The sequence below is a fragment of the Olea europaea genome, chromosome 18, assembly GCF_002742605.1.
Source record: "Olea europaea var. sylvestris chromosome 18, O_europaea_v1, whole genome shotgun sequence".
In the NCBI taxonomy this organism is placed as follows: Eukaryota; Viridiplantae; Streptophyta; class Magnoliopsida; order Lamiales; family Oleaceae; genus Olea; species Olea europaea.
In genome coordinates this window covers 31366460-31388250 of record NC_036254.1, presented here as the reverse complement: position 1 = coordinate 31388250, position 21791 = coordinate 31366460, and the positions used below count along the sequence as shown (strand labels likewise).

General features: G+C 35.4%; 3 protein-coding genes and 1 long non-coding RNA gene across 7 annotated transcripts; 3 read left to right on the top strand and 1 right to left on the bottom strand.

The window, feature by feature from the left end:
* The first annotated feature begins 518 nt into the window (after positions 1-518).
* Positions 519-4277, top strand: LOC111368167 (UDP-glucuronate:xylan alpha-glucuronosyltransferase 2). Of its 2 annotated transcripts, none has more exons than XM_022989408.1 (3): positions 519-857; positions 1095-1749; positions 3212-4277. In XM_022989408.1, exons 1-3 carry the CDS (start codon positions 675-677, stop codon positions 4144-4146), a joined length of 1773 nt encoding a protein of 590 aa, XP_022845176.1. In that variant the 5' UTR covers positions 519-674; the 3' UTR covers positions 4147-4277. The 2 variants fall into 2 exon arrangements, with proteins under 2 accessions (XP_022845176.1, XP_022845177.1); XM_022989409.1 differs by having other exon boundaries at positions 771-862.
* Positions 4278-6969: 2692 nt separating this feature from the next.
* LOC111368166 lies at positions 6970-8582 on the top strand. Of its 2 annotated transcripts, none has more exons than XR_002697962.1 (2): positions 6970-7428; positions 8232-8582. It is a non-coding gene; the product is annotated as an uncharacterized LOC111368166 (long non-coding RNA). The 2 variants fall into 2 exon arrangements; XR_002697961.1 differs by having other exon boundaries at positions 6972-7400.
* Positions 8583-10516: 1934 nt separating this feature from the next.
* Positions 10517-14863, top strand: LOC111367019 (protein WEAK CHLOROPLAST MOVEMENT UNDER BLUE LIGHT 1-like). Its single transcript, XM_022987696.1, has 4 exons — positions 10517-10652; positions 10741-10800; positions 12362-12893; positions 13325-14863. The coding sequence occupies exons 3-4, from the start codon at positions 12393-12395 to the stop codon at positions 14861-14863; spliced, it is 2040 nt and encodes a 679-aa protein (XP_022843464.1). The 5' UTR covers positions 10517-10652; positions 10741-10800; positions 12362-12392.
* Positions 14864-16263: 1400 nt separating this feature from the next.
* LOC111368165 (non-specific lipid-transfer protein-like 1) lies at positions 16264-17647 on the bottom strand. 2 transcript variants are annotated; one of them, XM_022989405.1, is made up of 4 exons: positions 17236-17647; positions 17085-17145; positions 16838-16940; positions 16264-16750 (listed from the first exon to the last, which is right to left on the bottom strand). In XM_022989405.1, exons 1-4 carry the CDS (start codon positions 17362-17364, stop codon positions 16627-16629), a joined length of 417 nt encoding a protein of 138 aa, XP_022845173.1. In that variant the 5' UTR covers positions 17365-17647; the 3' UTR covers positions 16264-16626. The 2 variants fall into 2 exon arrangements, with proteins under 2 accessions (XP_022845173.1, XP_022845174.1); XM_022989406.1 differs by having other exon boundaries at positions 16264-16731; positions 17236-17646.
* Positions 17648-21791: the final 4144 nt, after the last annotated feature.

The window sequence follows — 21791 nt, the reverse complement described above, 5'->3', positions numbered from 1 at the left end:
ATAAAGGAATATGTTTGAAATACACAATTGACATATTTCGTCACAAGATCTCTTTTCCTTAATCTTGTTCACTCTTATCATGTACATGAATGTACTAAACATAACCTTAGGCATCAGTGCATATTTAGCATACTGAATAATATAACGTACAAGATTTTAGCTTTTTCATCAACTGTCATACGAAACATGTCTTTATACTTTTGGAACTAAGTATGTACAAAAACTACTTGATTAGTAGTAACCTACTATGGTTTTGACAAAATATTTTTAAAAAAATAACATAAAAAAGGTTTTTGCACATCCAAGTCTTGGAAATTGGGAAGGATATTAATGGAAATTCAAGAAATATTTCTCTTAAAATTCCTAACTGCCCCATATGTCAACAAGTAAACTCTCTTGCTCCAACCCTTTTGTCTTTAAGGTAAGACAATGTAGCTGGTGACACTTGGAGCTCATTAAGCGGTCTTAAATCCTTCAAATATTTTTTCTCTTGCAACTTTAGCCCCCCAAAAATGCCTCTGGGCTCTAACAACAATATATATACCATCCTAGTCCCTTGGCTTGAAAAATACCCTTATACATAAATTTGTACACCTTGAAAGAGTAGCTATAGATATATAAATTAGCTGCATAGGACCTTAGAGTTTACTTTTGTGGGTATATTTCCTTATGCAATGCTGTTCAAGAGGATGATAAAATCCCCTTCTTCAAGAGCTCTTATTGTCAAAATTAACCTGGTTTTCATAGCTTGTGCTTTCATCACCTATGCAGTTCTTCTCCTTTGGCCATCGGTTTTGGTATATCACCAGCACGCCACGTCTATCATTACATGCTCGTTGCGTGAGTGCCATCAGAAGGTAAGGTGAGATAATTCGCGTTGTGTAGGTAATGCGCCTTGATAGAAAGACTCATTCTACGGGCCGGGCAGCTTAATGCGAGGGCTTATTCTTTTTGTAAACGCCCCCAAAAAAGCTAGCCAAGAAGAGAAGAAAAAAGATCCATTAGGCTTTTCTTTTTTTCTGTTCAAGTTTCATGAACGAATTAAGTTGAATAGTTCTATTTCTGACTTATATCCCAATCTGGGTTTTTTTTAGACAGAAAACACCATTAAAATGAAAGCGGTTTTGGAAGAGCCACTTGCAAATCAACCGAAGACTCTTCGAGAGACGATGATCAAGAGGAAGACACCTAGTTTTCTAAATGACATAATTGGGAGAGGCAAAAATATGAAGATTGGAATGGTGAACATGGAGGATGAAGACACAACTGAATGGAAAGCATATGGCCATACAACACCAATCCTTTTCGAAAAAGTGTCTGATTACTTTGAATGGAAGGACTTATTTCCAGAATGGATAGATGAAGAAGAAGATTTAGAAGGTCCATTATGCCCTATGATTCCAATGCCAGATTTTGACAAGTATGGTTATATGGACATGATAGTCGTTAAATTGCCATGCAAGATTCCTGAAGAAGGGTGGAATAGGGATGTGTTTAGGCTTCAAGTACATTTGATTGCAGCAAATTTGGCTGTGAAAAGAGGGATAAGGGATTGGCAAAAGAGGACAAAAGTTGTGTTTTTGAGCAAGTGCATGCCAATGGTCGACCTGTTTCGGTGTGATGATTTGGTAAGACGAGAAGGAGAAGGGGAGCTCTGGTGGTATTATACGCCATCTATGGCGAAATTGGAGCAGAAGGTGTCTTTGCCTATTGGCTCCTGCGATTTGGCTCTGCCACTATGGGGAAAAGGTACGCTCTTAACCAATTCTTCTAACATGTTTTACTGAGATTACATCACTTGTATGTATAAGAACTCCTATACTTCTACGCAAAACACATCCTAACCACTTCAGTCGCCATTATCTCGAGTTTTTAACATATGTAAGTATTTCCACGTCCATCTGAGCATCCTCATTTTCAACACCCCAGTAAGTTTAAAACTGAAGGAAAGTGATTCCATTATTAATTCCTACTCAATATTATAAGCTTGGTGGAAAAACCTAGTCTTCTTTGGTTTCTTAATCGCTAATTTCAAAGGTTGGTGCTTGTGGTCCTTTGTTAACTATTCTAAAAATGTAAGTTGCACCTTTCATCTGTCGTACAACCATAGACGGATGATGACAAAATGATTATATATCAGGGTAATAAACACAACATAAAAGAAACAACCCATCCCTAATGCCTCCAATGATTAAAGTCTCAACGTCACTCATTTATAAAATTCATACATGTTATATTTTTGTTAAGAGCTTGTTTGGTATAGCTATTAATCTAATTAAAATCAATTTTTTGACCGTTATTTCACTATTTCAATCGTCATTTTTGAATTTTTCTCTCATAGATAGGACCCAATTTATTTCTAACAGTCAAAAAATCAATTATCAAAATCTCTACCAAACAAGCACTATAATATAAAAAGAGTGTGCATATTGTGCTAAAAACAGAACATAAATATAAATTTCTCTCATATCCAGTAAGTAGAGATGAAAAAGCTTGTGGGGCAAGCATCGCTCTAAAGCCCAAGTGGACCATCTATGCCTAGGAACGGAAAAATCCACCCACTCGGAACCCCACGGTGTCCCACCCTAGGGGAGTGGGTTTCCTTGATTAATGGCGTTATTGAGGCGGAAGTGCAGTAGGGGGTTTCTCCCCAAGTCAGGGACGGGAGACATGGGCCCACCTTGAGCATGCGAGACTTATTTATATTGACCTCATTTTGCTATACAGACAAGGAGGAGTTGACAGTCTCCCTGACCAAATAGTCACAATAAGGGGGTGGAGGCTACTTTTTTTGGAATTTTTCTTTCATGTAGGTCCCACACGTCAAGACTTCTGTCAACAATTTTTGGTCAACTCAGCTTAGTTTATCCTGATCGGGCCCTACATCCCCTTAAGCTAGGATGGTTAAAAGACAAGAAGGTTCTTGCTCAATCCCGTTACCATCTCTATTTATGCAAGCGGCTCTCTCTCTCTCTCTTTACCTAAAAATATAACATGAAAAACCAAGAAAACACATACTTAGACCCAATGACCCATCAAAAGGCATGTCAAGTCAACTTATGTTATCCATTTATTAGCAACTTAAATTTTTAAATAAGTTTGACTCATTAAAAATCCCGTTATTAGTTAAGAATATCCCTTCGATGCAATTGACAATTACATGTCATTTCCTTTGCAAGTCTTGTTAACATGACTGAAATATTTATTGCAGGTGTCGACAAAATATTCGACGTTTCCAAAATATCTCGCAACAAAGGGATTGACAAACGAGAAGCCTATGCTTCGATTCTCCATTCCTCGGAAACCTACGTTTGTGGTGCAATAATCTTAGCCCAAAGTCTCCTCCGAACCGGAACCAAACGCGACCTAATCCTCCTCCTTGACAAATCGATATCCGAATCCAAAAGAGCCGCTCTTACCCGTGCCGGGTGGAAGCTCCGATTCATCAAACGGATACGAAACCCAAAGGCCGAGAGATACACCTACAACGAATACAATTACAGCAAGTTCCGTCTATGGCAGCTCACCGATTACGATAAAATCATATTCATAGATTCAGATATCATTGTATTACGTAATTTGGATATCGTATTCAATTTCCCCCAAATGTCAGCCACTGGGAACGATGGATCCATATTCAATTCGGGTATAATGTTGATCGAGCCTTCGAATTGCACATTCAAGATGTTGATGCGACATCGTAAAGACATCATCTCCTACAACGGCGGCGACCAGGGATTTCTCAACGAAGTGTTCGTCTGGTGGCATCGATTGCCGAGAAGAGTCAATTTTCTGAAAAATTTCTGGTCCAACAGTTCGATCGAGGCCAGTGTGAAGAACCAGCTATTCGGGTCGGATCCTCCGAAGCTCTATTCGATACATTATCTAGGGTTAAAGCCATGGCAATGTTACAGGGATTATGATTGTAATTGGGACTTACAAATTCAGCAAGTGTACGCCAGTGACGTCGCGCACGTGCGGTGGTGGAAACTGCATGATATCATGGACCAAAGCTTGCAGGAATTTTGTGGTTTAACAAAGAAGAGGAAGATTGAATTGGAATGGGATAGGATGAAAGCAAGAAAAATGAGATTACATGATGAACATTGGAGAATCAATGTTACTGATCCAAGAAGATATATTTGAATTCGGATTCTTTTCCGTTGTTCTTGACGTCCTGTTAATGTTGTTCGTAGTGTTTTGGACAGAGAAATTTATACGGGATTTGTTGTTGTCATAATTTATGTGTTATAATTTTAGAAATTTGTTTTTTTTTTAATACATAAGAGATGTTTATCGACACTTCTTATTGAGAAAGATTTTCTTATTAATATATATCGTTAAATCAAACTTAATGGAATCGTGATATTTAGCTCGAGACTTGAAGGTGTGAAATGGAAGTTATTGATTGATAGTCACTCGACTAGTCACTCGACTATGTGCACCGGAAAGGATAGCCACAATTAAGACTTGACATCTAAACAATTTTAAAGTACAAAAATATTGATATCAAGATAGTGACTTTAGAACTCAGATATAATTAAAATAATCAAATATGGATATGTAGAAGAAATTATACTATACATATTTAAACTAAAACATGCTATTACGCGCATTAGACATCATTCTCTTTCAAATTCAAATACTTTTATCCTCACATTTTGTCTTTAACATTATGGCCCTGTTTGGGAGTGATTTTTCACCCAAAAAAATTGATTTTTTGACCATTATTTCATTATTTCAGCTATAATTTTTGACTTATTTTCTCACAAGTGGATCTCACTTTTTTCCTAACGGTCAAAAAATCCCTAATGAACATGCCCTATATTAATCGTGTTGTTATGTCCAACGATCAAGATAAGATATGCTGTTTCAATTCCAAAGTTTAGATATATTGAGATCAATGCCTAATCTAGTTATTAAAGTATCAATTACTTGCACGTAAATGTCCTAAATTTAAAGCTTGAATATAGTTGCCGGAAGAGTAAATTCGCAAGTTCTATGGCATTCAATAATTATTAGCTGCCTGAATTTTGGCTTTACTTTCAGGTAGAGTTAGCCTATAGATGTTGACAATAACTAAGCAAAACATTAATTGGAGAAATGATAAATGATTTGTTGGAGGCGAGAAATGGAAATGATAATGAAAGGAATTGAAAACAAAAAGTATTAGTTGAGCAAACCAATTAATTAGGTATACCTAAAAAGCAAAAAAAATAATAAAATAAATAAAAATAAATAAAAATAAAAATGTTAGCATATGATGAATCAAATAGATTTGAAGAAAAATTAATGCAAGTATTTTAACATTCTTTCACGTAATTGTTAATGGAAAAAGTTATGAGTACAGGTGATTACAGATGTTTGGATTGTTTTTTTATTTTCTTTTTCCATCTTTAATCAATTCTCGCCATGTATTGTTTGTTCTATACTTATAGCATGATTGAATTGTTAATATCATTTCATGAACACTTGCAGCTCATGTAGAGCCACGTGAATGCCATGATTGACTTGATGATCAAGCCAATGGAGTGTCCATGTCATCACATCCTCCCATTTGACAAAAATGAAATGAAAGTCAATTTGCACCTTCACAACCTCTAGAAGTCGCATAACTTACTAAATAACTCGAAAAGTCTTGGCGTAGTTTCATCTAAAGTCAAAAGCGGGCCTCCCAACCATTATCACCTCATGGCATTATAAGAAGCCATGGGCTCAATTTGATAAGAATGTATCATGTACGAGGTGAGTCTCCCAAAGTGGACTTTGATTGGTATTTCCCCTGGTATGGTCTTCCTCGTCACAACGACATTTGGTATGGACTATATGAGCTCTTAGTAGTTTACTAGATAAATTAATAAGTCTAGCATTCAACAACTATTAGATTGGTTGAACAAAGAAAAGTTTTTTCCTCTCCAACATATGGTTCAACCAGTAATTGAATTAGGGGTGGACGCAGAAATTTTACATTAGAGGGTCACAATCAAATTTTTAGAAAAAGCGACGAAATTTTTTTATTACTTTATGTGGGTTATAAACTCTTATACTACTTTTTCAACTTAATTATTTTTACATATAAAAAATTTATATATATATAAAAAATTCGATCATTTTTAGGATTTTTTATTATTGTTACTTTTTGCTTTCAATCAATTATTTTTTTTTTAAAAAAATAATCTAATAAATTTCCTAATAAATTTTTGACGTCATTTGAAAAAAAATTTAATTAATCGAAAGGAAAATGTAACAATAATAAAAAAAAAAAATCCTAAAATTGATTCAATTTTTTTATATATAAAATTTTTTTCAGATATAAAAATAATCAAAATGAAAAAGTAGTATAACAATTTAAAACTCCTGTGAATTAAAAAGAATTTTATTAAGAATTTTTACGTCCAAAAAAATAAATTTTGACGTCATACCTATATGAATTTTCCTAATAAAATGATGTAAATTATATTGAGAAATTTGTCGCACAAAAATAATAAATATTAATGAAATAATTAATTTTTTTTCAAAAAAGACAAGTTATACGTCTCTTTTTAGCATACACGTTTGACGTACGTTTAACTATTTTCGATATTCATTTAGATCATTCAATGTGTTTATGATATAATTTTCGAAATGAGTTTCGAGAAAATATAGAAGATTTATGGATATGGCTAGCGTATAATCGTCGAATTTTTTTTAAAACTAGCTTGTTATCGAAATTCTCAAAATATTTAGTTTGGAACAACCTATTTTGACACGCCATAACATTTGCTACCATTGGTCATTTCGCACAACATTCACGACGTAAAATACTAGGCCGTGAGTACGTCAAAATGATATAAAAAAATATAATATTTCAATTTCGTTTGATATTTCATAATAAGCCCGCCAAAAAAAAAATAAAAAAAGGAAAAAGCTGGAGGGTCAAGTGACGAGTAAAATGTTTCAATAATCATCAAACTTAGCACAATGCCATAATGTGGTCACTGAACTTTCATTTGCTGCTCAACGGTCACTGAACTTACAAACACACCACTCTATCCATTACCCATTGCCCCAGCCGTTTGAACCCGTCTCATGTGGCTTGACGGCAGGCGACGTGGTTGTCGACGGCGTCAAGCTCGGCCATGGTGGATGCGATTTGACAGCCAAAACAAGATCCTCTTCACCATTTCCCAATCCATAAGTCTCTCATCCCTAATTTGAACACACAGCCCTAGATTGATTTCCTTCAAAATCCTCCCCCAAATCGATTCTTCCACACTTGGTGAAATTGGCAGATCTTCATCGCCTTCACAGTTACATTAGACGTAGGTCGTCTCGTCATCCTCGTCTTCCTCGCAACTACATACTGATTGTGCACACGAACCCACATACTGGCAGGTGAAAGTTTTCAAAATGCGAAAGAGGTGAAGAATTAACATCCTGAACTTCCATGTAATGGTCTGAATGTGAATTTATTGCCTGGTTTGAGAATGAACAATTTTTTATGTTGGAAGTTGAAGTTGATTGGCAATCTATTGCTAGCATATGAAATACAACAATATGAAATACATTGAACAGCCGGCCCCCTTTTTTGTAATGTTATTGAATTATATTCAGAGAATTTTGATCTCTAAGGGAGCTACTACTGATAATCATTCTGTATTGTTGGTATCCAAACATGCTCTTTAAGCTTATACTGCTATCTTGATTGAGTGTAAATGTTTTTTTTATACAAAAACATGTTTGGATTGAATTTGAAACATACCTTTGGTAACTAGTTCTTTTTCCTGCCCCTGTTTGGGTACACTTTTAGCATATTATATATGTTTTGGTGTTGTGTCTTGGTGTATATGGTGTTCTGTAGTAAATGGTTATTCCCAGATTATACAATGCCTGAAAAATAATTCAGTTACTGCAGCAAATATTATACTGGATCCTGCCATTTTCAACCGAAAAATAATTCTGAGATTATCTTTCATTTTCAACTCTATTGAATTTATTGAAATTGGAAGTTGAAAATGAAGTGACTTTATTATTTTCTGGGTTTTCATTCTTACATCTTGCCATTAACATTTAACCAAGTGGAAATATTATTTTTAACATTTAGATGTAGCAGATATTCTTTTCCATGACTGATCAATGATATGTTTACTGAGAGACTGTAGTGGATGCCCAGTTATACATTACCTTTGCTTATTTTTTTATTTTTTATAATGTTGGGTATAATGGTCTAATGCATTTAGTTTGTATTCCAGGGTAAACTGGTCTCATCCAGAGGTAAGGGACCTGCTTCGACCCAAAACCCAGTTGAAGAACAACCCATGCAGTTCATGCCTACCCTGATGGTTGGAAGATCCATGCACAGGCAGAAGACAAAATGAAGAAAATGATCGCATGGACTGATTTTGTAAACATCAACGCATGGACTGATTTTGTAAACATCAACGCATGGACTGATTGTGTAAACATCAATGTGGATATGGGATTTAAAGTATATTGTAGTTTTTGTTTTGTGAACAAGGATGTTAACCTTTTGCTGTTAGAACAGTATATAATTCTTTGCAGTTTTTTAAGTTTTTCAATGGAAGATGCACATTTACATGTCACGACTTTATCTTCTGTGGACTCCCAGAAAATAAGGATAAAACTTCTTGGCTAGGCCTTGGACGTCCAACACGCCCCAGAAAATAAAGCTACTTACCTAAATCTGATTACAAAATAAATCCCAAAAAATCTTTCACTAATACATGTGATTTCAACAACTGGACAGGTAATGTGGGTATACAAAAATTGTCCTGTCAAAAGTTTAAAATGTACAGCCGGCACCAAACTTAGAAGTTCTAAATAACAGGAATATTGCCATGGACAAAAACCAGTGTATTTCATTGATATCCCATCATCAAAAGGCCTACACCCAATTCACAATACCTTGTCAAAAGTTTAAAATTTACAGCCAGCAACAAACTTACAAAAGACTACAAAATTCATTGGAGGACATCTAAAATACATTAACAAAACATATAGACTCCAAATGAGATGTCAAAAGAAAGTTTTACAAACATGCAACACTTCGCTCTCATTACAAGACACCAATTGTGAATCAAAAGAAAGGCTCTAATATCTGCTGACATTTAACATACAAAACAAAAATTTGCCAATTTCAATTGACAAAATCTTCACAGCAAATGAGCCCCAAGAAGCTGCCATTCGGTTCAATTATTAATCAGCTATTCTGTTCAATTGACAAAATCTTCACAACATTTGATGTTCTTCACACACTTTATCGCTCGGTGATCCCTTCCCTCTTGCACCTATCAGTTTATCCTATAAAATCAAACAAACAAAATCGACCCATAATGTATAATATAGAATAGATTTCATGCAGAAATTAAAAGTACTCAGTTGATGTGTACAGAAATTATACAATGTAATCAGCAACATAATAATGTCTGCAACGCTAATTCAATAATGTCCTATCACAACTACGACTATCAGTTCATTTTCAGACCCAAACAAAATTAAACAATGACCAGCATATCATTTTGAGCATTCTCTAACAAGATGAATTAATGGAGACCAATTCATTTTCAGCATCCAATTTAAAAAATGCTTAGAGGATGAACCCAAATTCAGAGTGCTTTCAATGAGAAATTATTCAAACAACCTGAACGAACAAAAATCTCACAATTCTAGTCGATTTTATGCAGCTAGCTAATTTGAACAAAAATTCGATCATTCAAGAGTGTCAATTACATATTCTTCACACCAATTAATGAGAATTAAGGAGACAGGTCAACAAAAAACTTGAAAATTTTGTTGCCTTTTTATACATTATGTATCCTGACTGTTTGAGTAGGAAAAAAGACTAAGCATAATATAATGAGCTTGTGAAAGAAAATTTTCAGTACTATTACTTACCGACAGTATCATAAATTGAAGGGAATCGTGATATAGTTATGAGATTAGACCTTATCGTTTGATTTTTTATTTTTCTTAAAAAAAAAGGTAAATATGTAAGTGTATTGAGTTGATTTGGTTAATCGACGGGTTGAGACTTCAAATCATGATCAGACTAAACCACCATGATTTTATTTAAACAAAAATGTCAAATCGGACCGAGTCGAATTGGAATGATCGATTTTTCGATTTTTTTTGCCCAGGTCTAATGACGCTACACCATGTCATAAAAAAGTTAAAATAACAAAAAAAACTAGCATTTTTTACTTTTTTATTTTAAAGTTATTGCAATAACACTCGTTTTACTATTTTTGTTTCACAAGTGTCACACGATAGTTAAGTGGAAAATCAATCACGGTATTTCTGTCGTCCATATAAATTTCTTTGGTTAAGGCACAATAGGTGATGGAATGAAACAAAGTGCTGAAATGTAAAACAAATTTAAAGTTTTGGGACCCAATTGATATTTGACTGGAAGTCCAGTGACCATTGCATGAAATTTACCCGCTAAAATGTGATGAAGGAAAGGCCACCCACATTTGCATTCTAACCATTGAATTCAACATCGCTGCTTCATGTAAGTTATGAACCACAATTTTTTATTTTTTGAAAAAATTGGAAAAATCAGATATATTCTTGACCCAAAAAAGAGAAGCCAATCCTTGAAATATAAACTCAAAAGCTGAAACGAAGTTACGCCAATGAATTTATCAAAGAATGTACGTGTATACAGAAATATGTATTTACACGCATATATTGATATTTCTTTATTAGTATTTTGAATTTTAATTTTCTGTTTTTGGGCAGTGAATGAAGCTGGGAAATAGTAGAAACCCATAATATTCTTTCGCTTCTGATGATTCTTTGGTACATTCATTTCTCTCATCTTTGAATTATTGTAATTGTTTCAATATTTGATCAATTAAGTTGTTTTTGTTCTTATTTTCGATTTCTTGAATTTTTAAATGAATGTTCATTCAATTGTATTAAGATTCTGTAAATTTGGATAAAAATGTAAAATAAATCATCAATTCAGATGTCCCAAGTGTTGTGTTTTGGAGGTGGGATTTGTTAGAAGACAAGATTTAGATAAATAATTTTGTAGCACGTAAACTTGGAGACGACGTGGTTTAATAAGATTTCAAACCAGGCTGAGGTTCGAGATTCAAATCTTGCCATTACCCTTTTGTTAAAGTTGTAGATGTGCTAGTCCTTGACGAAAAATGAATCAAACTTTCAAGGAGTTCAGGCGTATACAAATTTCTTTTCCTCTCTAACATATTAATATTTTAAATGAGGTGGTTTAATGGTAGAATCGAGGAAGGATAAAAATTTGAGAAGCTGATGCATCTGTCTGTATACTGCTTCTTGAATTCATAGGCTGCTTGTATTTTGGAGAGCAGTTAAATTAAATTGATTTTATTAAATTTCCGTATGTTGTCAAATGAATTCAATTTTAAGATGTTGCTGGTTGCATATGTAGGTAGAATGGGGTGATTGATAATGACATCTTATTATTATTTTTGGACCTTGATTCACATTTTTAGTAAGCTTCTCATTGATGTCAATTACTAGTTATCCGCAACTTGGATAAAGTACACACTTTGTTGAACTACGTTATTTAGGGATGTCAATGAGTTTGAACCACAGGTAGGCTCATGAGAGTTTGGCCCGTGGGCGGCTCGAGCTCACATTAAACCAAGCTCAGATTCTGGCCAAGCAAACCAAGCCGAGCACAGGGTAGTAGACTCATGGGCTTTACAAGCCAGACCAGCCCTATGGACGATTTTCTTCTATAAATAGAAGAAAATTTGGAACTAAACTGAGTTTGATACGGAAAATAATAATAATAATAAGACTGAACGGCTCGGAGGCTGGCTCTGCTGCCTCCGCTAACTTTATCTAGAAGCTAAAATCCAAGGAGACGTGAATAATTTTCATATATTGGTGGAGTTAGATGCTATTCATCATGATGCTTCTGACTTACATGTGTTTCAATGCTTTTCACCAGGAATCTGTCATTTACACTAATAGTTACTCTATAACTTCGTGAAAAAAGAGAAGATGATTCACATTACCTTTAGTTGATCTTTATTTCTTATCACTGTTATCAACTCCACTTACTTTATTTTATTTTTATACTTTTCTTCTGAGGGATGATAAAAGATAATACATTTTTTACTTCAGCTAATTTTTTATGTACTCTTTCTGGTTCCTTGACCAGGTCACTTGGCTCTGCTTAGGATATTATCAGAATGCAGGAAACTAAAGATTTTAAAGACAATGTTCCTCTTGAGTTTTCTGTCGCACCTGTATTTTCCCATTCAGACAATTTTATTTTTATACTTTTCTTCTGAGGGATGATAAAAGATAATACATTTTTTACTTCAGCTAATTTTTTATGTACTCTTTCTGGTTCCTTGACCAGGTCACTTGGCTCTGCTTAGGATATTATCAGAATGCAGGAAACTAAAGATTTTAAAGACAATGTTCCTCTTGAGTTTTCTGTCGCACCTGTATTTTCCCATTCAGACAAGGATCAATCGTCAAGTATAATGGAAGCAAAGCTCAATGACACTACAGTGCAATCATTAGATAGCGGTATCATCAATAGTCCTAGTATTCAACTAAATGATACCTCTGATGGCTCAATTGCACCATCTGGGGATTTGTATGTTCTTAAGCCTAATAAACAAGGGAATATAGAATCCAAAATTATTGCGCGGCTATCTCCAGAAGATGACGATATACCTACCATTTTATCCCCTAACCCAATTATTGCCAAAGTTCCTATGTATTTTGATAAGACGCCAATATGCACTGAGCACTCTAGACAACCTAACAACTCTGTTATGAATGGTCAAATCGATACAAAGGCACCTTTTGATTCTGTTAAGTCTGCAGTTTCAAAGTTTGGGGGAATTGTTGACTGGAAAGCCCACCGTGTGCAGACTAAGGAGGTATAATCTTCTTCAATTCTCTTAGTACATGTTTGATATCCGGTACTAGATAGGACTGGACATTATAATTAACAGGATTTTAGCTTCTTTTTTTCTTAAATGGTTTAGTAATATCCAAACCTTCCTATGAAACATGCACTTAACGTTTTATTATCTTTCTTATGTTCATAATTGAAATGGGAGTTGGATTCCAAAATTGTGGATCTTATATTTTCTCAAATTTCCGGATATTTGACTGTCTTCCAGTTTTTCAAGAAACATAAATTGGTGAAAGTTTATAAACTAATATGCAACTGTATTTTAATCTTCCTTAATGTTCGCACTTTTGTTTCCTGCAGATAATTTATCTTGCTTTACGTTGCTATTAACTGGGTTTATAGTTTTATAACCTCATAATATAGTTTTATAAGTGGGTCTTGTTGCACATGCAGAGACGAAAGTTTATAGAGCAAGAACTGGAGAAGGCACTGGAGGAGATTCCGTTGTACAAGAAACAATCCGAGGCTGCTGAAGATGCAAAATTTCAGGTTTTAAAAGAGCTCGATAGCACTGAAAGACTCGTAGAAGAGTTGAAACTTAATCTGGAAAGAGCATTTACAGAAGAACAAGAAGCAAAACAGGATTCGGAACTTGCAAAACTAAGGGTCGAAGAGTTGGAGAAAGGGATTGCTGATGAAGCCAGTTTTGCAGCCAAGGCACAGCTCGAGGTTTCCAGAGCAAGACATGCAGCTGCTGCGTCTGAGCTTAAAATTGTTAAAGATGAATTGGAACAACTACAGAAAAATTATGCATTGTTAGTGGCTGAAAAAGATGCTGCAGTCAAGAAGGCAGAAGAAACCATTTCTGCGTCAAAAGAAGTTGAAAAGTCGGTCGAGGTTTTGACAGTCGAGCTCATTACTGCAAAGGAATCTTTGGAGTCGGCACATGCAGCACATCTTGAGGCCGAGGAATGCAGAATTGGAGCAGTTATGGCAAAAGAAGAGAACACTCTGAATTGGGAGAAGGAATTGAAGAGAGCAGAGGAGGAGCTAGAGAAACTAAACGAACGTTTTTTGTTGGCGAAAGATCTCAAATTGAAGTTAGATACTGCAACAACGTTACTAGAGGATTTAAAAGCTGAATTGACAGCTTATATGGAATCGAAAATAAAGCAGGAAACTGAGGAAGGAAACTTGAGAGATGCACTGGTAAGACCAGAGAAAAAAACTCGTGATGATGTTCAAGTGGCTGCTGTTTCAGCAGAAAAGGAACTTGGAGAAGTGAAGCTCAGCATTGAGAAAGCAGCAGCTGAAGTTAGCTGCTTGAACGTGGCATCCATGGCATTGAAGTCGGAACTGGAAAAAGAAAAATCCGAACTTGCTGCCATTCAACAGAGGGAAGGAATGGCATCGATTGTGGTTGCATCTCTTGAAGCCGAGCTGAATAGGATGAAGTCAGAGATGGCTCGTGTTGGGATGGAGAAAGAAGAAAAAGAGAAGATGGTTGAACTCCCCGAGCAACTACAAGAAGCTGCTCAAGAGGTAGATGGAGCACGAGCACTTGCCCAAATGGCTCGTGAAGTACTCCAGAGGGCAAAGGGGGAAGCAGAACAAGCAAAAGCAGAAGCAAGTACTGTTAAGAGTAGACTATCAGCGGCTCTAAAGGAAATAGAAGCAGCTAAGGCATCAGAGAAGCTGGCAAGGGTTGCTATTAATGCATTGCAGGAGAGTGATTTATCTGAGAATTCACCCACCGGAATAACACTTTCTTTAGAAGAATATTACGATCTTAGCAAGCGGGCCCACGAGGCAGAAGAGCAGGCTAAAATGCGGGTGGCTGATGCCATATCCCAAATTGAGGTAGCAAAGGAGTCCGAGTCAAGGATCTTGAATAAGCTGGAGGAAGTCAATCATGAAATGGCCGAAAGAAAGGATGCACTGAAAACTGCATTGCAGCAAAATCCCCCCCGGGGGGGGGGGGGGGGATTTTAGATGCAAAATCATTAATAGATATGGATATAAAAGAAAGATGTGATCTCAGACATAATTATCGTAAAGCAAGTGATTCATGTTTTTTCTGCCAGTCTCCCTTCTATTTTATTTTTTTCCCTTTAAATTGCTCTTTTCTCACAATATTGTTTATTTTTTCAAGTTGCCATATAGCTTCTGTATGATAGGTACTGCTTTTATAAATATAGGGATTCAATCTTCTCCAAGTTTGATTATGATGGAAGTTAAATAAACCTGCATCAAGAATAATTTACCTCGAACCAAATCTGAGCAAATGTTTACAAACTAAACCCAGTCAAATCCAGAATCACTTATGGCACGAAGTTCAAAGTATAGATGTGGTAGATTGCAAACCTCATTTTCTAGAAAATGAAGCTTCAAATGTTGAAGATAAAGATAGCCTGCTGTCAAAGGAGGACTGTGATCTGGCTCTTGCTTTTACCATTCTTCTAATACATTACATGTTGTCTTCATATTGTATCAAATGTTCAAGCCATTTGAAGACTTCTGCACCACCATGCCAGCTTCAGCTTTAGCCCACACATTAAACAGTAACATATTTCCAAAACTGAAATTAGCTCCAAGATGAAAGCTCATATAGCATTTTCACCAGAATATTGATATAAATCATAAACATAATTTATCCTCAAGTAAGAAGGAAAAGTAACTTTTAGCTTATTTCATGCTGAAGAAAATCCCAGGAAACCTGTACAAGTTGATACAAGTACAAATATTGGCCCAACGCTAATGCGATATTGACATGAAAACAAAATTTATTATTTCCAGTCGAAAAATCCAGGAGTTTTATATCACGGAACCTTATCCATCATCCATTACTAGTTTCTGAACCAACAAGAGGATATGGCACTTTTAGCACTAGACTTTCAGCATTTTGGCACTTCACTCAGTCAATTTACATGTTCAGTATTAAGCGCCTAGATTTTTGACAAAAATTAGTTGCATTTGATGCACTAAAACTGACGCCATCCCCTTATTTTCTTGATAGTAAAGAAAGTTATGTTACCAAAAAAAAGACATTGTATCGTACAACTCAAGGCATGCTCACCAGTAAACGAGCTCTCGAGGAGTGAACATCCAGTAAGATCATAAGATAAAAGCACTGACAATGAACTTTAACAATACTCCATCATCCTTGAGCATACGAATCACAAAGCAACTTTTCCAACAAAAATAGGTGATTAAACTGATATTGGCTATAGATAGTACAAAATTTACATATGTGAGTGTATGCCATTTCACAATTTCAATTTTGAGCACATATTATTAGAGAATTACATGCAACACCTCCTTACTGTTCTTCCCTCAACTTCGATTCACCGTTACAAGACACTAATATGTCTAATTTTATGTCCGAAGAGCTCTTAAGGAATAGGCTTTTCCCAAATCTGTAAAACAAGGATCAATAAGAATTATCACCAGCAACAACTGTCTAATCCAAATTGACTTTAGACCTCAGACAAGAATGCCACAAAATATGTAAAGGAGACCATATGTCCATATCAGCCAATTTCTGCATAAGTACACCAGCTAGAAACACATAAACCAATGACAGTATTTATTTCAATGGGCTCAGTGTCTTGAAATCCTCATAAAAAGCACGCCTTCATTCGAGTACTAAGACACACAAGAAAACATCCATTTCATCTTATACAAGAGCAGACTTGATAACATTGCTATCTTCCTAAACGGCTAAACAATGTGTGAAATTTTGGCTAGAACATAATCTAGTACATTGTGACCTGACCGCTCACATCTTCGAGGGTTTGGGGAAAATATCTGGTGTAAATTTTTGGGCCGCACTTAAGCTCCCTTTTATCTTCATAGCACCCCTGCATCCATCCAACACATCTAAATCGAAATTATAATTTTCATTCACCAAAACACATCAATTCAGCCAAATTACAAATTGAAGTAGAAAACGAACTAAAAAGGCACCTCATGAATGCAATTTGAGGATTCATCTTCCCAGAGGCAACCTTAAGAAAATCATCGTCAGTAAACGAAAAGGTAGCATCAGGCTTCCCATCCTCGTATGGCCCTAGAAAAAAGCCAGTAGATGGAAGTATTAAATCTTGATGATTTAATTTGAGGCTATATTCCAGATTTCCTGATAAATTACTGTTGATATACTTGAAATTAAGCCGAAAAAACTGAAATAGTGAAGTGTTTCTAGAACCCTAACCTTCCTTAACTTCCCCTTTCTTCAGATCAACAACAAAAGACTTCTCGTTAAATCCAATTTTCTGCCAATTACGAAAAACACAATACATAATTACAAGAATTTCATAAATATCAACACAAATAATCGAATAATGATTTAATAAAAACAAAACCTTGGGGGCTATGTTGATCTGATAAACCAAGCCAATTTTTTCAACAAGCTTTTTGCCTGCGTCAGTTGACATATGGAGTTTCATTTGCTCCATGAGGGCTTCGGATTTCAACTGAGTGGAGTTTGCCATGCCTTATTTCTTGGTAAATTCCACAACCTTGCTTCAATAATCTACTGATATACCAGGTTTTGGGAGCTTATAATTAAAGGGAGAGCGTCGGGGTGGGGGTGGAGTATGGTGTTGAAAGGAAGACTATTAACTGCTAGCGATAAAGCACGCAAACCAACAATTTCTGGTAAGAGCATGCTACTCGTACCGACGCCGTCACAATGGGAAGGGGAGTGGGGGGATCCACGATTCTTTTATTAATGGTGGGCCTTCCCTTCTTGTGAGGGATCGGTACACGGGTACATTTCGGTGTACAAGTCTCAAAATTCTTTCTGATATTTCTTATCTAATTGTGCTACTCGTACAGGGATGTTGACAATTTTTTCATAGGGTGATATGCATTTAAGAAAAAAAACATAAATTGAGAACTTGAAAAAGACAAATAAACACATTTCTCACGCATTTTTCCCCAAAATCGTACACTAGAAAGCCACTGCCGTTTCGCCGACACACAGCCTCACCACCTTCAGCCGGCGTCAACCCATTGAAGAAGAAATCAACCCCAATCTATTTACGCCTAAAACAGAGACCGAGTTTTGAAAACATCTCCGTTAAAGTTGGTCCGAATTTGTAGATCAACGAAGATGTTGTGAGCTGCAAACTTCTGGCTATCGTGAAGTCTAAACAATAATCATCATCTGCCTATGAACACGTCATTTATACGCGTCGCTTGAGAGTAAACAAATGTTGTGGTTGTTGCTATATTTTTTGTAATGGTTTTATATTTGTGTTCAACGAAATGAATTCTTCGCCTCCGTTGATGACATTTTTTTGATTTCGACATGGATTTGTTTTTGTTATCATGCATGCATGCAATTTTGTAAGGGTTTTTACGGTTGCTATTGTTTTCGACGTGTTGTCTACAAGTCACCAATTTGAGCTTTATATTTGGAGTTTAAGAATGTTGGTGAGAATTATACTACCATTTTTGGGTTTTTCCTTGCTGGCATCCAATTTGAGCTTTGTATTTTTGGGTGTTTACTTACTGGCATCTAATTTGGTGAGAATTATACCAATTTGAACTTTTGGATTTTGCTTGCTTGCTTAATCTGTGCCACAATGGGAAAGATTTTGACATTCTTTTTTATGGTTTAATTATATGTTATAATGGTTGGGAAGAATTCTTGAATTTGACATAGTTGTAGAGGCGAAGAGCACTTCGTCGCTGAATACCCAATTAAACAACAATGACCATTGTGTAAGAATGGATTTTAGAAGTGTTTTGAAGTCGAAAAGCCGCCTGTTAATAAAGAGTGATTATTCACATGTTGTAGTAATAAATGCAGCTATTGGAACTGGGTCGTAGAAGGACAGTTAAACGGTAAATCTAGTAACCCTAGCTCTACCTTGGTTACACCTGCGACGAAGGAAACAGTTGAAGATATGTTCCACAGGGTCGAATATCAGGTTCAGCTAACTGAAGAAGCAGACTTTGAGATATCTTTGAACGTGACGATCCACAGGGGAAAAGGTAGCGCAGAAAGGATCACAAAAGGAAAGGGGTCGGCTTGATTTGTAGTTAATTCGTTGAACGTGTTACGTAATAACTTAACTAAGGGTTTTATTTATTTATTTATTTATATGTTTTTTGTATCAGCCAAATATGTAGTTGCTAGCATATTATGGATGAAAACAATGTCACTTTTATCATTTTCTTATGCTAATGTCAGTTTGTTGTTGTTGATGATTCCATTTGATTAGTTTTTTCGATAATGAATTTGGGGATGGAACTACACCCACTTGCCAACACAATGCCATATATTCAAGATCTTCTTCCACACCATAACAGGTTCATTGAAAGACAGTGCAAGCAAAATGTATATAACACTGGAAACTGAACCAACATCAAACCTAATAGGAATTACATCAAAATGGCTTAATCACTTACAATAGATAATGTCAAAATATATGTTCAGCAAAATAAATTGTTTTCCAGCTTTTGAAATCTAGTATAAAAATGGTATTTCAAAATGATACAATGGAAGCTTCAAAATAACAGGAGCACTGCCTCAACTGAATTTATGGAAGCTTTGTAATATCAACCACACGACTTCAATCCTGTTAACATTCAAATGGGTGATGTCTCCGTTGCGAAGCTGCAAATCAGTGAAATAGATACATAAGCAACCAACTTTGTAATGCTTGTTTCTATCCAAAACAAGGGCAGGGTATCTATGATCGAAGCAATAAAATAGCCACTGCATGGACATGTCATAATTTTTTGCTAACAACTGGGAAACAAGAGTGAATGAAATTACGCTACAGTTGAACTAGAAATGAATCATTACAAACAATAATTTTCAATTTAGGGCACATATCAAGTGGATATAGAGCATCTAAATTGATTTGAAATAAACAAGAGTTACTTACTGCCTCAACTGCATGGGTTGTCCGTCAAACATAAAAAAAACATTTGCCACCTTGATTCGACAAATGTTGATAGTAATACGGGAAAACATGACCTAGAATACAAATTGAACTTTCATAAATGCATATATGAAACTATTCAAATGAATTATAAATATCTAATCAATGTTAGCCTACCTTGCGAATTGTATCCGACATTTGTTGACGACGATATCAAATTGGAAGATTGTGAGTGTTGTGCATGATAATGGTGTTGGCATGCCATGTTGTGGTACTGGGAATGGCAACGGAAGTGAAAATTGTGAAAATGTGATTTGTGGAGACATGTAATATTGTTGTTCTACAGATATTGGCTGAGGTTCGGGTGCACCCACACACATATTACTATGCTTTGATATCGGTCTTTTTCGTTTAATTGAAATCGAACTTGCCTGCATGTCTATCATAATAAATGAGAATTTATGTATACAATAATTCTCAATTTATTTGCAAACTTTCAATACACTTGTAGTTTTGAAGTTGACTCTAAGGGTCCTTTTTGCTGATTTTTTTGTGTGCCCTTTCTTCAGAATGATGTCAGATCCAATAAATTCTAGCTCGTAGTATTTTGTGAATCATTACATATAGTGACTAACTGATTATTTTGATGCGAAATAATATTACTTCCTTAAATCGACTTCATTAACGCTGGCTCCTTAGATTATAGTCCAATCCATTCCATTATGGCACGGGTTGGAACTTCGTCATCTGCAGAAAGGTTTGCCACCATGGCAAAAGCTTGGCACATACTGTTGTATCTCAACCATCTAGGAGAAATAACCAACCCGTCATAGTTGACTGCGACCCTCGAATGTGCTCAACTAACATCTCTTTTCCATCGTTGCAAAATGTACCATTTGGGAAGTGATGTTGTGTCATTATGGATCAATACAGTGATGGCATTGTTGTCGATTTTATCTCGCAAGTGTACGGATCGTAACAAGTAGTAAAGTAGACCTAAGAGTTCGGGTTGTCGATCCCACGAGAATTATACTTTAGCACTTAATTCAATTTTCTTTAACCATTATTTGATGAAAATAAATAAAAAAGATGATCGATTGTGATTTTTGATCTAAATACTTAAAATGAGGATGGATGCAACAAAAAGTGATTTAGAATTCAAATAATTAATGAATGTTAGGGCGGAACAACTTCACCTATTGGTCACATTTACTTCTAATATCGAGATTTATAAAATTTAAAGTAGTGTTCGGTCAAATTCTATTATTGTATTCAATTTAACTCTCTCGAGTTCTCATTAAACCTATTTAACTATTTCAATTTTATATTTCTATGCGAATCAAACTTAGTTAAACGCGCTAATAGTTCTAAGAATTCATTTATGACCGCAACAATTAATAGAGGTATCTCTGCGCGTTATATTAATTTACCGGATTATAATCTATGGTCTAAACAAGAATCCGCAGTTCTACGGAATTATTATTCACGAAATCATTGAATAATTGGTCAGAAAATTCAAAGCATTGAGAACATGATTAAAATCTATACATATAATCATAACGAACAAGAATCTCGATAAAAGAAATAAAGGGTCCCAAATAGGTTACATTGTTTGCCCTAAAATTAGATTTAGCTACTCATAGTAATGAAAGAAAAATAAGAAGTTATTATGGAAGACATCATCAGGTTTTGAATCAGAATATAGAATAAGAAATTAATCTTGCACCAAAATCTTCTTCCTCTTCCAATTTATGCTTCAACACTTGAAATGCTTTTTGTTTTTCTCTTTTGAATTATTCTCTTTAATCTCCAAATGTGTCTTTTGCATCTCAATGTATGAATCTCCCTTCAAAGTGTGAAATAATTGTATTTATATGTGTCTTGCCGTGTGTAGAAAATAGGGTTTTCATGGACTTCAAAAAGGGCAAAAAATGGGCCCTAGATGCACACAGGCGGCGACGCAGCGCCATGGCTTTGTTTTGGTGGCGCCGTGGGTGAAAAGTTCTGGCTGCGCTTCCTTC